This window comes from Vanacampus margaritifer, chromosome 11, assembly GCF_051991255.1.
Source record: "Vanacampus margaritifer isolate UIUO_Vmar chromosome 11, RoL_Vmar_1.0, whole genome shotgun sequence".
Classification (NCBI taxonomy): domain Eukaryota; kingdom Metazoa; phylum Chordata; class Actinopteri; order Syngnathiformes; family Syngnathidae; genus Vanacampus; species Vanacampus margaritifer.
Genome location: NC_135442.1, coordinates 20517797 through 20530307, shown reverse-complemented (window position 1 = coordinate 20530307; position 12511 = coordinate 20517797). Strand labels below are relative to the sequence as shown.

The following is a 12511-nucleotide window of genomic DNA, read 5'->3' as shown; positions in this document are numbered from 1 at the left end:
AGCTGCTTGTACCTGACTGTATTTTAGCTAATTTTTATCCGTATGGTCTTGTGTCTATATAATAGTTTTATGTAGCTTTTTATACTGCAATGACATTTGTGCCATTGGGCAAATTACTGTAGGCGCTTAAATTGTTGTGCGGTGCGCGATTATGTAATGCGTGCAGTATTTGTCAACATTAGTTGTCATTAATATGATTTATTGCATGAGGCTTTTTTAAGATAGGTGATCAATAAAAGAAGACGAGTGTTTAAAATGTTTAATTAAGTTCATTTGTGTACTTTCTGCTCCGCGGTGTACTTGTTGTCATCGGAGCAAGTCTGGAGCAAAACGAACATTAATGTGACCCAACATCCAGCAAACATGGCGTTTGAGGAATCGAAATGCACCACAAAGCTGTTTGTGTCACTGTTTTCCCATGTCTTCAGAATGTGCGGATTGCGTACGGTAGGTCCAGACTTGACGTGTCGGAGCGTAAAATTAGTTTTCCATAAATACCAACTTTGGCGCAGAAATGTTCATACGCAAAGTTTTTGCCTCATTTTGATCGTATATAAGCTTTATAAATGAGCCCCTAGATAAGTACAAAGAGCCCTGACTGTTTTACTCTGACTGCACCTATCAGCTTTTATCTTCTCTTTATAGTAGAGTGTGCGGACCCTGCACACTCCACAGTTTCTTTGGGGAGAGGAGGGGCGGAGTTTTTTTTTTTTACCTCATTTGAAGTCATGTCTTCGTTTGTCAACTGTGGCTGTCGCTTTAAGATCGTGCACGTACACGCACGCGCACCATGAACGAGTCTGATACAGATGCTGCAGTTACGCTTTGGGCTAGAGGTGGCAGTCGCGATTAAAAAAAGTGACAAACTATAAAAAGATCCTTTAACACAAACCTACCATATAAACCTTATATGATACATATTTATTAGTCTAATACAGACGCTCCCCACCTTACAAACGAGTTACGTTCCGGACGATCGTTCGTAAAGTGAACTTGTTCGTAAGTTGCTTCAGTGCTATATTTTGTATTATAATTTATGTTTAAAGCCTATATAAGTATATTGAAGGTTTATATAAGTATGTTTAAGGCTTGTACAAGTAACCTGCATTGGTTTGTACTGAAAAAAACTTTTAATAAAATGGAGAGAATACGTACAGTACTGTACTGTACTACGTATGTTAGAGAGAGAGAGCGAGAGACACACACAGTATGTACATGTACGTAATAAGATAAATAAAATTAAGTTTAACTTACTTTTGGAAGATGTACTCGATGCTTAAGGAGATGATGGAGGAGGAGGAAGAGGAGGATTTTATATCATGAGAGATTCTTCGTCGTCGCTGGAATCGGCTTCAAAAGTTATTTCCTCCTTCATGGGGACCGGCGTTTCTTCCTCCTCCTCCTCGACACGTTGCTGAGCCTCCAATGAGCTCTCACAGCGCCAAGCGTCGGTATTAGCGGCGGAAAGAAGCACTACGCGCAATACAAAATCTAACTTACAGCATGTCTTTCCGAACATTTTTCGACATACTGTACGCGCAGACATGTTCGTATGTACCGTTGTTCGTAACTCGAATGTTCGTAAGTAGGGGAGCGTCTGTATAGCCTATTTATTTGAAATGCATAATCCTCAGGTTTATGTATTTAGAATTTATAAAGTATAATTAACAGTACTTTTTTATTTATTTATTTATTTATTTATTTTAATTTTGGGGGATTTCTGCATTCAGTTTCATCCCAAAAACCTAAAAATGTAAAATAAAAAAATAATTAATAAAAATAGGGTGGGGGGGAGGTCGGTGTGAACATAAGTGTTTTTCTCTTAGTAGCAATGATATGCTATTTATCGTGTATAGGTAACCTGATTATTATGCAATGTAAACAATATACTATTTATTTTAAATAAATAGTCTCATTATTATTAATTTAAAGTAATTATACTTTATTAATACTAAATACATAAACCTGAGGATTAAGCATTTCAAATAAATAGGCACTGTTAGACTAATGAATATCTATCATGTAAGAGTTATTTGGTTAAATTTATCTAAAAAATATATGTAAATGGGAACTTGTCATGTAAAAAAAATACATAAATCTTAAGTTAGGCTTAAATATTTCTGTGAGTGTAAAGCTCTACCGTTTACTTATTGTATAATAGCATTTTGGACTTAAAATGTAGGGAACAAATTTGTGGTGGGAACGTCCATTCTTCAACCCAACAATCGATGTATTTGACTCTCTTCTTAGTGGTTTACTGCTACCTTGTGTTGGAGTGGAACATCATGGGATTGAACGTACAGATGCTGGCAGTCTTGGAAGTGGCATATACTTCAGCGATAGCATGAGGTTAGTATGCATTAAGAACACGCTTTTAAACATTGAATATCCTCGCACACTTATCTTTCTGCACTCGACCGCTGTGCACTGTTTTACCTTTTCACCCACACAAACCATCTTCACTGCGCATATCCCCCTCTACCTTCCATACAGCATCTGCCAAAAGTACTCTAGACCCAGTGTCACGGACGGCTCTCGGCTGCTGCTGGTTTGTGACGTAGCCCTGGGGCGTTGCCTGGAGCTTCACCAGAGTGACCCCACTCTGACTCGGGCCCCTGAGGGGCACAACAGTGTGCATGCTGTCCATCGCACAGCCACCGCTCACTCAGAGTTTGAGGTAGGGCTCTCAATTTTGTCCGTGTGACTAAATAGTTAAGTTCAGGGTGTTAATCAATGGTATTGATACAATATTATTAATGTACAAGCAGATTTGTGTGTTAAAGATCTTGTATTTTAATTGCATTTACATTAGCATCTGCTTGGTGAAGTTTAATTTACAGCATTCACTTTTCACATACAATTATACCCAAAAAGAAAACTGCTGACGTAATAAAGCCGAAGCTTATTAATTCCCGTTCCCAGAATACAATAGGATGCAGATAATCAAAGTGGTAATTCCTCACATATCTAGGCGTGGATTATCAAGTTTTTGATTGATGCAAAAGTTTGTCTTCCCAATAGTCTTTGTTGATCATAACGTTGACTTGTTCTCTTGTTGATCAGTTTTGGTCCAGTAGCATTGGATAGCTAAGGATGCATCAAACCTTCTAAATCATTATAGTAATCAATTCATTTAACACATTAGTATTATTACTATCATATTTAATATCAATATCTATATCAAGTCAGCATTTAATATAATAATTTAAAATCTTAGTTTAACAAACAATTCCAGTTATTCACGACATTTTCTTTGAAAAATGACCTCTATTCACTTAGTATTTTTGTGGCACGGACTACCGTGACTACTCTGTTGCGCTCCTAAAGGGACGATCAAAGTCTCTTAAATATGTCTAGTCAGTGACAAGAGCACAGCATGGGGGAGGGTGACTCTCCCAATCGCATTTTGTTTCTTTAGGAACGCTACCTCACTTTCTTTATACTCGTAAACAACAATAGCGGCGTATGTACAAAATGTATTAAACCGGAAATGATTTTTGAAGAATGAATCTCATAGTTATGTTGGTAACCAAATAAATCATATGGAGCAAACTTGTCATTATAGTCGAGGTTACTTTTAAATTTAACGAGCAATAAATTAGTCCTTTTTTAGAAATGTTTTATTACTTTTTAATAGTGTGTGTGCACTTATTTCGATATTGCATTTTATTTATATTGATTCCATTTTGTCTATTCATTTCAATGGAAAAAAAATTACCTTGCTTTATGAACGTTTCAGGTTATAAACGTGTCAATGGAACCAATTACTTTTGGAACTAGAGGTTTCACTGTATTTTTTAAAACCACTCCTGCGGCACAGTTATAGGTGTGGGGGACGATGTTCTCACACATGGACACTCTCGGGACACTTAACAGCGGCCAGCTTTACATCATCAAGTGGAGATCTTCTTGCAGTTCCTTATAAAACATATTGCACATCTCGATCGCCTGCGTGGACTCTAGCAAGTCAGTTTATGCTTCCTCCATGTAGACAGTGTGCCTCTCCTGTAAATGGAATGAGAGGAGCCGCTCAATTTGCTGGCAAGCATGTCTACTTTGTTCACTCCCAGAACAGCGCAAATGCCCAATTCTTACAGCATTCGATATGATAATAATATTAATGTGTTCAATGAAGTGATTGAGCAATGATTCAAATGTTTTAGTTTGGCTTTTAAAGCAAATGTTTACATAAAATGCCACACTATGAAGGTGGGGTTTAGGCTTAGGTTACAATAAATTGTCCGTAAGTGTGAATGTGTTTGTGAATGGTTGTTTCTCTATATGCCCCTTGATTGACTGGCAATCAGCTTAGGCTGAACCCCGCCTCTCGCCCAGAAAATGGATGGATAAATATTAGTTTCCTCAATAATTAATGTAGCTTAACTGATCTGGTTGCACCTTCCTGTGTTTTTACAAAGACACCTTGATCTAATTTCACTTAGAAAGAAAGGTTACGGTTCAAATATGGCTGTAGCTAATTCTGTTCCACTCCATGCTCCAGGGTGATGAGTACGTGGTGTACAGTCCGGACCAGGTCAAACTGAAATATGTTGTCCGGTTCAGCGTGGATGGAGACCAAGTGAAGGCGTTCAGCCCACCTGTAGATATCTCGGCTGAGTCTTGTCTGCCCCCTACTGACAAATGTGAGCACTGCACAGCACTCGCATGCTTGGTTATGCTGAACAAAGAAGTCACGTTGATATTTTATTTTTTCATTTGAGGAGTCAACGCTAGGTCAGACTTAATTGTATTCTCTTTAAAAACGTGTATCATAAGGTCTCATCTCCACAAGATGCCATTCGTAGCTGAAGCTCAGGGGCCGTGTTCACAAAGCTTCCTATTGTAGCATCGCTCCTAATTGGCACTAAAAGTTCCTTCACCAAGAGTTTTCTCTCAGGATCAGTTGGCAAAATAGCTGAGCTAAGTTTTTAGTACAGTAACAACTCCCAAACTGATACAAGACTTAATGGACAATCCTGCCATTCCCACGGTGTGTATGCATGACAGCTAGCTGCATGAAAAGTATTTATCATTATAGATAAGTGCAATGGATTAGAACCACTCTTTTTGTAAAACAATTTGATCTTTGTGGAGAAAAATAGATGTACAGTATTATTTAAATATGATGGCAATGCCTATAACACTCAGGAGGGGAGATAATGACATCATGATATTGTGTGTGCGTGTGTGTATCTTCTTCTAAGCGGTCCTTCCTGATGATGATGATGACCTTGGAAGCATAAAGAACCCGTTGGACAACGTAACTGCAGGACTGCTGGACAACTCAGGGCAACAGCTTCCCCTGCAGGCTGTACACGTGAAGTGCAAGTTGATGGATTTGCTCTCTCATGTAGGAGCATTTTTCACATTAAGTGACTTTGGTTATATGTCTTCACATTGCACCATCATTGGAAGACAGTCATTTATTTTATCATGTTATCTTTTTGTAGGTCATCATATTCCAAAAGTACACCAATCAGAGCAATGTGCCCATTGAAGCCAAGTATGTCTTCCCTTTGGACGAATACGCAGCCGTGTGTGGCTTTGAAGCCTTCATTAATGGAAAACATGTGGTGGGACAGGTACAGTATCTTGTCAAATCCGCTTACCTGAGCCGTCTCTCTGTTTAAAGGGTTAAATCTCCTTGTTGCCCTCTTCCGCAGTAATGCAGTGTTAAAGGGGGACAGGAGCCTCTTTAAGTCGACGTTGCGAAAAACTCATCTAGGTTTCTAACTGCCTTAATGTTATACCGACAGTCCAGTCTTAATTCAGTTCAGCGCTACGGACAAAGACCTTATTTGAGTAACCAAATTGCAAAAAAAAAAAAAAAAAAGGCACTAAACTAAACATGATATTTTTACAGCAGCTTTATTTAATGGACTTGGGCTTTTGTAATTGACCTAGATAAGTTTAGCTATCTTTATAAGATGGTTCGGACTCGTTACTAATTGCTGGTGAACTTAAATACACTATGGGGTCGTTTTAATGACAGTGATCATTTATATTCATATTCATTCACTAAATGGTCTAAGTGGAAAACTTAATAAGAATGACAAAAATAGCTTTACATTTAAGACAGAAGATTTAATAGCAAAAGCAATAGCCCAAAAGTTGCAATAGCCAAAAAATAATACAAAATGAAAATAGGCAAAAAGAAAAAGAATGAAAATTTTATAAACCAAATATTGCTTTCAAGTTTGGTTTGGTTTGGTTTATTGAACATATAAATGCAATAAGAAAAGTGAAAAAAAGAAAGGAAAAGTTAAAAAGGAAAATAATTATTAGTAAAGTTAGAATGTACATGTTCAAAGGGAGTCGTAGGAAGAAGTACAAGAACTTATCTAGTTTATTATAAACCTAATGATGACCACATTTCATTGATGTTTATATACATTTGGCTAATAGTATGTAATTTGGTCGCATTTTGTTAATGTAATGGCTTAAATGTTAATAAAACGCTGCACGTGGGAGTAGTGGTTAGCATGTCACACAGTCAGGAGATCGGCCATATCTCTATGAAGAGTTGGTTTTCTGCTGATATTGAATTTTCCTCCCATATTCCAAAAATGTGCATGTTAAGTAGAAGTGTGAATGGTTGTTTATTTTATAAATATAATCAGCTGAGACTGCATTTCCCCGCCACCCAAATGAGGACAAGCAGCATAAATAATTGATAAATAATGGATTGATTATTTGAACAACAAAAACAGCTCAGACTTTTTTGCTCTTTTTTAAGCCCGCATCCTTTATTGTCATACATACACATGCTGGAATAGGTACAAATGGTAAAGCCGGAATCTTTTTTCTTATTTCACCCAACTTTTGGTGTTATTTTTCTAAACTGCTCATGTTTGCGTATTGAGACTGATCCTTCTTTTAAAATGTTAAAGAACCCAACCCCCCCAAAAAAGAACAGCGCAGTTTATCCATTTACCTTTTGTGAGGTATGCTGCCATTTTACGTGACAATCTAGCTACAGAAAAAATATGAGAAAAAGGCAAACGAGTGAAACACACAAAAATCACACATATTTAAAATATTTTTGATGAACAAATTCTCTGTTTAAGACTTTATATGAACAGAACAGAAAAGATAGTCAAAACAGTCAGCAATAGGCAGTAATTCAGAATTCAGTCGCTTGTCTGATCTTTTCCATGCATGTCTTTGTCAGGTGAAGGAGAAAGAGGAGGCCCGTAAGCAGTACAAGCAGGCTGTAAAGAAGGGCCATGGAGCTTACCTCATGGACCAGGACGCCCCAGTAAGCAAGCCACACATGCGCACACAAGTCGTCAATAGAGCTGATGTCACATGCAGTGCGGCCTCTAACCCTTGCTTGCAGGACGTTTTCACCATCAGCGTGGGCAACCTGCCAGCAGGAGCCAGCGTGCTCATTAAAGTGACCTTTGTGTCCGAGCTCATCGTCAAGGACGGGAGTGTTTTCTTTGCCCTGCCTGGTAGTGTTGCACCGTGGCAGGAAAGGGCAGCGCTCAACCAGACTACGCAGGTGAGACCGACCTGGCTAGGATTCAAAGAGAAACTACAAGGCATTTTTATTGTAATTTTAGGAACAATAAAGTATAAAGAAATTCACATTCAGGCAAGCGCTCATGTTTTTGTGCTTTCAACAGGTGACCGTGGATAAAGTGTGTGTAACGGATGACGCAGCAAATACAAGGTTTGCGTGAAAGTAAATGTTCCACAAGTCACCACAAAACTGGAAATCACTTTTTGTTTTTAATTTTTCTCAATCCATCCACACCAAACATTTAAAAACAAAAAAAGTATGCTTTAATTCGGTTGTGATGGTGATTTTAATTGATTTATTTATTTATTTATTTCAACTTTATTTATCCAGGTTAGGCAGTTTATAACAGATTCTCATCTGCAATGTTACTAAGGCTGCAGTGAGCATGGTATAACAAAGCACAATAAATGTAGCCAATACGAATAAGTACAAAAAATACACATCTCTGGCGCCAAACTGAAACTTTGTAACTCCAAAATACTCAGTTTTCAGAAGACCCCAAAAACGTTCAACAATTAACATTACACCATCAGCACTTTAAATGGTCAATAATTTGTGAAAATAAATAAATAAATAACACACACACACACACACACACACACACACACACACTTGCAGACTGACCAACAATATACATAGATTAAAAAAACAATATATATATATACTGTATATATATATATATATATATATATATATATATTGTTGGAATGACACTCTTTGTCTTCCGCGTGTTCGTTGTTGTTCGGGTAGAGAGATACAGACTGGAGATCGGTGAACAGGTCCTTCGAAGGATTTATTTTACAGAATATTCTGGACACAAACAAGTTTACAGACAAATGGCTGCAGTTCCTCTTGCTAGTGTGTCCCCTCAGCGGACTCATATCATTCTTATACTATCTTGAAAAAGTATTACAACGCCTCCTTTTCCCCCAAGCCCCTTTCTCCCCCCCCAGGCACCATATGTCCCCAGCCAAGACAGACTTCTACAGCATTCAATACACATTGACAGATGGCCTTTTGATGTGGAAATATAGTAGGTCTAAGCCCGGACATCACCTAGCATAAGATAAGACTTTCAAAGGAATCATATTAACACATTTTCTTCAACCCAGACAAATGGCCCATTGGTGTGGGAATAGAGGAAGCTCCCCCAAACATCATTTAAACACTCACCCAGCTCTACTGAGGAAATTAAAACAGTTATGACTAAATCTAAACAGTTATAACTAAATCAAAACAGTTATAACTAAATCTGGGTAGAAGACTGTCAACAATATATATATATATATATATATATATGCATAATGATTACGTTACATCTTAGCATTTGATGAATGACGGGTTCATAATAGGCTAAAAACAGGTGCTGATATTATGTACGGTACCCCCCACTAACTTTTTAAATAGTGGGGCACGTATTGTTACCAGGTATCGGTATTGGGCCGATAACCAGCTTAATTTCAAGAAAAGAAAAACAATTAGAAGAATAGAAAAATTCAATTAATTTCATGCAATTTTAAAGGAAAATGCTATATTGGGATGTTTAGGTCTTTGTTTAAAATTATTTGTTATTGTTTTTTTGGGGAGGGTGGGAATTTTATGTATCAAAAGTGTTAGTGTTAGTCAGTACTTTCTATTTGTATCGGTGATTACTCAAGAGTTGACTACTCGTACTGGTATCTGTCTGACAAATACGAACATCCCTATTTTTAAACATTGCGAAAATGTAAGTGCATAATTTAGAATTGAGGGAAAAAATGAAGAAAATGTAAGAGGCCATATTGCCCTATTTTAGTGGTTATATTTTGTGAATAATATATGCTGTAAGTGATTTAAGTGGCATTAAAATGACGTTTTTAAATCTTAAACATGCACATAACTTGCTTCGCTCCTATGTTGTTTGATTCACCGTTGTGCTGTGTGATCAGGAAATCGCTGTCTGATTAGCTATAAAATAGCAGCTGTTTTGGCATGTGACGGTGCATCAGAAAAATCTGGCTGATACAATATGCACTTATCTTTAAGTGTGTGTGATAATAAATCATCGGTCCCCTCAGAGAGTTCAGCCTGGACATGTCCATTGAGATGCCGTGTGAGATCAGCAGCGTGCAATGCATTACGCACAAAGTCAAGATGAAGGTTGGTTACATTATTACTTTCATGTATTATTATTGCATCGTCACAAACTACTATTTAAATTAGTTTTTGTACTTTTCAGGACAGTTTTCATATTTTAGTTCACATAAAAATGTATGATCAGTAATATGCCTTTCAACATCACACATTATCACGATGCCGTGACAGTGCTGATAATTTTGCTCTCTCTGATCACGATATTAATACATTTAATATACACTGAGTGTTATCCCGCAGAGAACCGACTGCAAGGCAGTAGTGAGTGTGCTGCCAGGGCAGGTCATGGCTCCAGAAGGATTCCAGCTGTCAATCACTCTGTTGGAGGTACATCTGCCTCGGATGTGGGTGGAGGAACACCCTGACAAGGACAGCCAGGTCTGACAGTTTGGTGTCTGTCTGTCAGCCTTCATGCAGCTTCAGTCCAAGAATTATTATTTTTTTAATGACCTGATTGTCGATCCCACAGGCCTGCATGCTAGTTTTCTACCCTAATTTTGACATCAAGCCCACTTCTGGATCCGATGAAGTTGTCATTTTGCTGGACACGTCTGAGTCCATGCGGGGAGAGCCTTTACTCTCGGCCCAGAGGATTGCCCAGCATGTCATCAGAACACTGAAGGGTGACCTTAAAATCAACATCATCTTGTTTAGCACAGGTCAGTACCGCATTTGTTTTAATTTTTTTGTGACTGATCCCTTAGCGCTGGTCATTCTGTCAAGCTTTTGAAAAAAAAAAACATTCCATAGTCTTTTAACACAAAAGCAATTTAACTTTGAAAACACATCAAATAATATAACAAATATTCAGATGAAAGCTAGCATAGCATATAACAAATAATCCAGTAGCCAATAAAAAAAACTTCCAATTAAAATATGTGGTTGTAAAACAGTGACACACATTAGCTACTGGAGCATTGCCCTACAGGCCACATCTTAAATCGGGAGCCATTACTAAAAGTCAGTTGGATGCGATTACATGGATGTAAGATAAAACCACAAGAATATACCACAATCGAATCCCTAACACTAGTCAGATCATTGCCATCATAAAATTTTATTGTTTACTTTTTAGATAAATACTTTACAGGGTCTTTCTTACCTTGGAGCAAACATAGGAATGCGTGTTTATCTTGGAGACATTTAGCTAATTGGGGTGAGGCCGTCAACACTGTGTAATCCATTGAAGACGTCGCTCCATTTTGTGGATTCCTCATGTCCAATTTACACAATCTATGGGTACATCGCTTCACTATTTTGCTTGTTGCTTGTTGGAACTTTGTTTGGTTTGGTTTTTATTGAAGCTGACAAAAAAATTTGTGAATGGAATTTTCAATGAATTTCAATGGAGCGGATACGAGTTTGACAGACCTTGGCCGTTTGGGCGTGGTTTGCCCTAAAATTGCCCTGAAATGATTCACTGCCTCGAGGCATTTGCCACACTGCAATAATGCTCCATCTGCTGGTCAAACCTGCGCACATGGTATTTTTAAACTACGTATTGACGAATCTTCATTCCTTGCTGTCATCTAATGAACCTCACCATTTCATATGTTCAGTAGAGTTTCGGTGGATGTCGTCTTTTAAAGTATGATTTACACAAGTACAGTTGACCTTTCAAGTCTGTGTCATTGTTTATGTCTGTGGATACATGTTCAAAACTGTATTTTTTAATACATGATAATGCTACAGTATTGTAAGTGGCTAATCTTAGGTGTTGGAGAGTAAATCTGTATTGTTGTATGTATCTATTTGTATTAGCGGTACAGTAATGCAAGTGCATTGCTTGTAAACAGGGATATTGTTGTTTGTATGGTATGTGGATTTCCATAATCATAAGATGGAAATAATATTTGACCTGAATGATCATAACATTATAAAATAATTGGGGGCTTTAAGACGACTGTGTGTGCATTTTTCAGCCATGTATCTTCAAGTGATGTAATGGCATAGCAATGACTTGTAGTAGCTTTAAATGATGGTTTGTTTGTTTTTTCATTAGATTTTGTTGTGTTGTATTGTCAGATTATACACAAGCTTTCCTGAAAGCGCAGCCACTTGACACCGCTCGACCAGCTGCTGAGAGCTTCATACAAGTCATCCATCCAGCCAGCCATTATCTGAACCGCTTATCCTCACAAGGGTCGCAGCAGGTCAGTCCTGACCAAGGTTATTTTAGTTAACTAAAACTAACGAAAAAACTAAAATTCAAAAAACAATTTCGGTAACGAAATAAAATAAAAACAAAAATGCTTTTTAAACAACAAAAACTAACTGAGACTCCATTTTATGTTTCTAAAACTAACTATAATTAATTTTTGTAAAAATGTTCTTTGTTGTAGTCTTGTTTGAAAGTGTGTCATACAAAGGTGACGTCATCTAGCAGCAGCCAATAGATGACGTTGCTCCCTTGGTGTTTTTTAAATATTGTGCACAAGTAATACACTTTTTTTTTAAACTAAAACTAACCTAAAAATAAGCATGTATGAAATAACTAAAACTAATAAAAACTAACAGTACCACCTTGAAAACTAATCAAAACTAATTAAATTTAAAAACAAAACTCAAAACGAATTCAAAACTAACTAAAATGAAAAATTCCAAAACTATAATAACCCTGGTCCTGACTATTTATATAAATGATTTAAGAAAAGTTTCATTAGTATTCATTAAAATGTGACCTGTAAAAAGCCCAAAATGGTGCACCATTCCCAAAATGAATTCAAAACGGCTGATTTCCTGTTGTGTTTAAAATATGGCTACAAGACTCTTTTTTTTGTTTGTTTTTTTTTGTAGGTCTGAGGTTGATAGCTACGCCTCCCAATTTTTACAAATCTACATGAAACACAATTG

At 37.2% G+C, this 12511-nt stretch overlaps 1 protein-coding gene across 6 annotated transcripts in view; it reads left to right on the top strand.

The window, feature by feature from the left end:
* Positions 1-12511, top strand: part of LOC144060326 (protein mono-ADP-ribosyltransferase PARP4-like) — a 54591-nt gene that overhangs the window by 27899 nt on the left and 14181 nt on the right. For all 6 annotated transcript variants that reach the window (XR_013295900.1, XM_077579746.1, XM_077579748.1 and 3 more), the window contains 12 exons: positions 2251-2349; positions 2494-2677; positions 4502-4643; positions 5205-5350; positions 5451-5582; positions 7172-7258; positions 7340-7504; positions 7629-7675; positions 9583-9664; positions 9899-10036; positions 10128-10317; positions 11684-11811. Coding sequence is in view for 5 of the 6 variants with exons in the window: in XM_077579746.1 (XP_077435872.1) it covers positions 2251-2349; positions 2494-2677; positions 4502-4643; positions 5205-5350; positions 5451-5582; positions 7172-7258; positions 7340-7504; positions 7629-7675; positions 9583-9664; positions 9899-10036; positions 10128-10317; positions 11684-11811 (1540 nt within the window). In the remaining variant the exon portion in view is untranslated. The remainder of the gene's footprint in view (positions 1-2250; positions 2350-2493; positions 2678-4501; positions 4644-5204; positions 5351-5450; positions 5583-7171; positions 7259-7339; positions 7505-7628; positions 7676-9582; positions 9665-9898; positions 10037-10127; positions 10318-11683; positions 11812-12511) is intronic.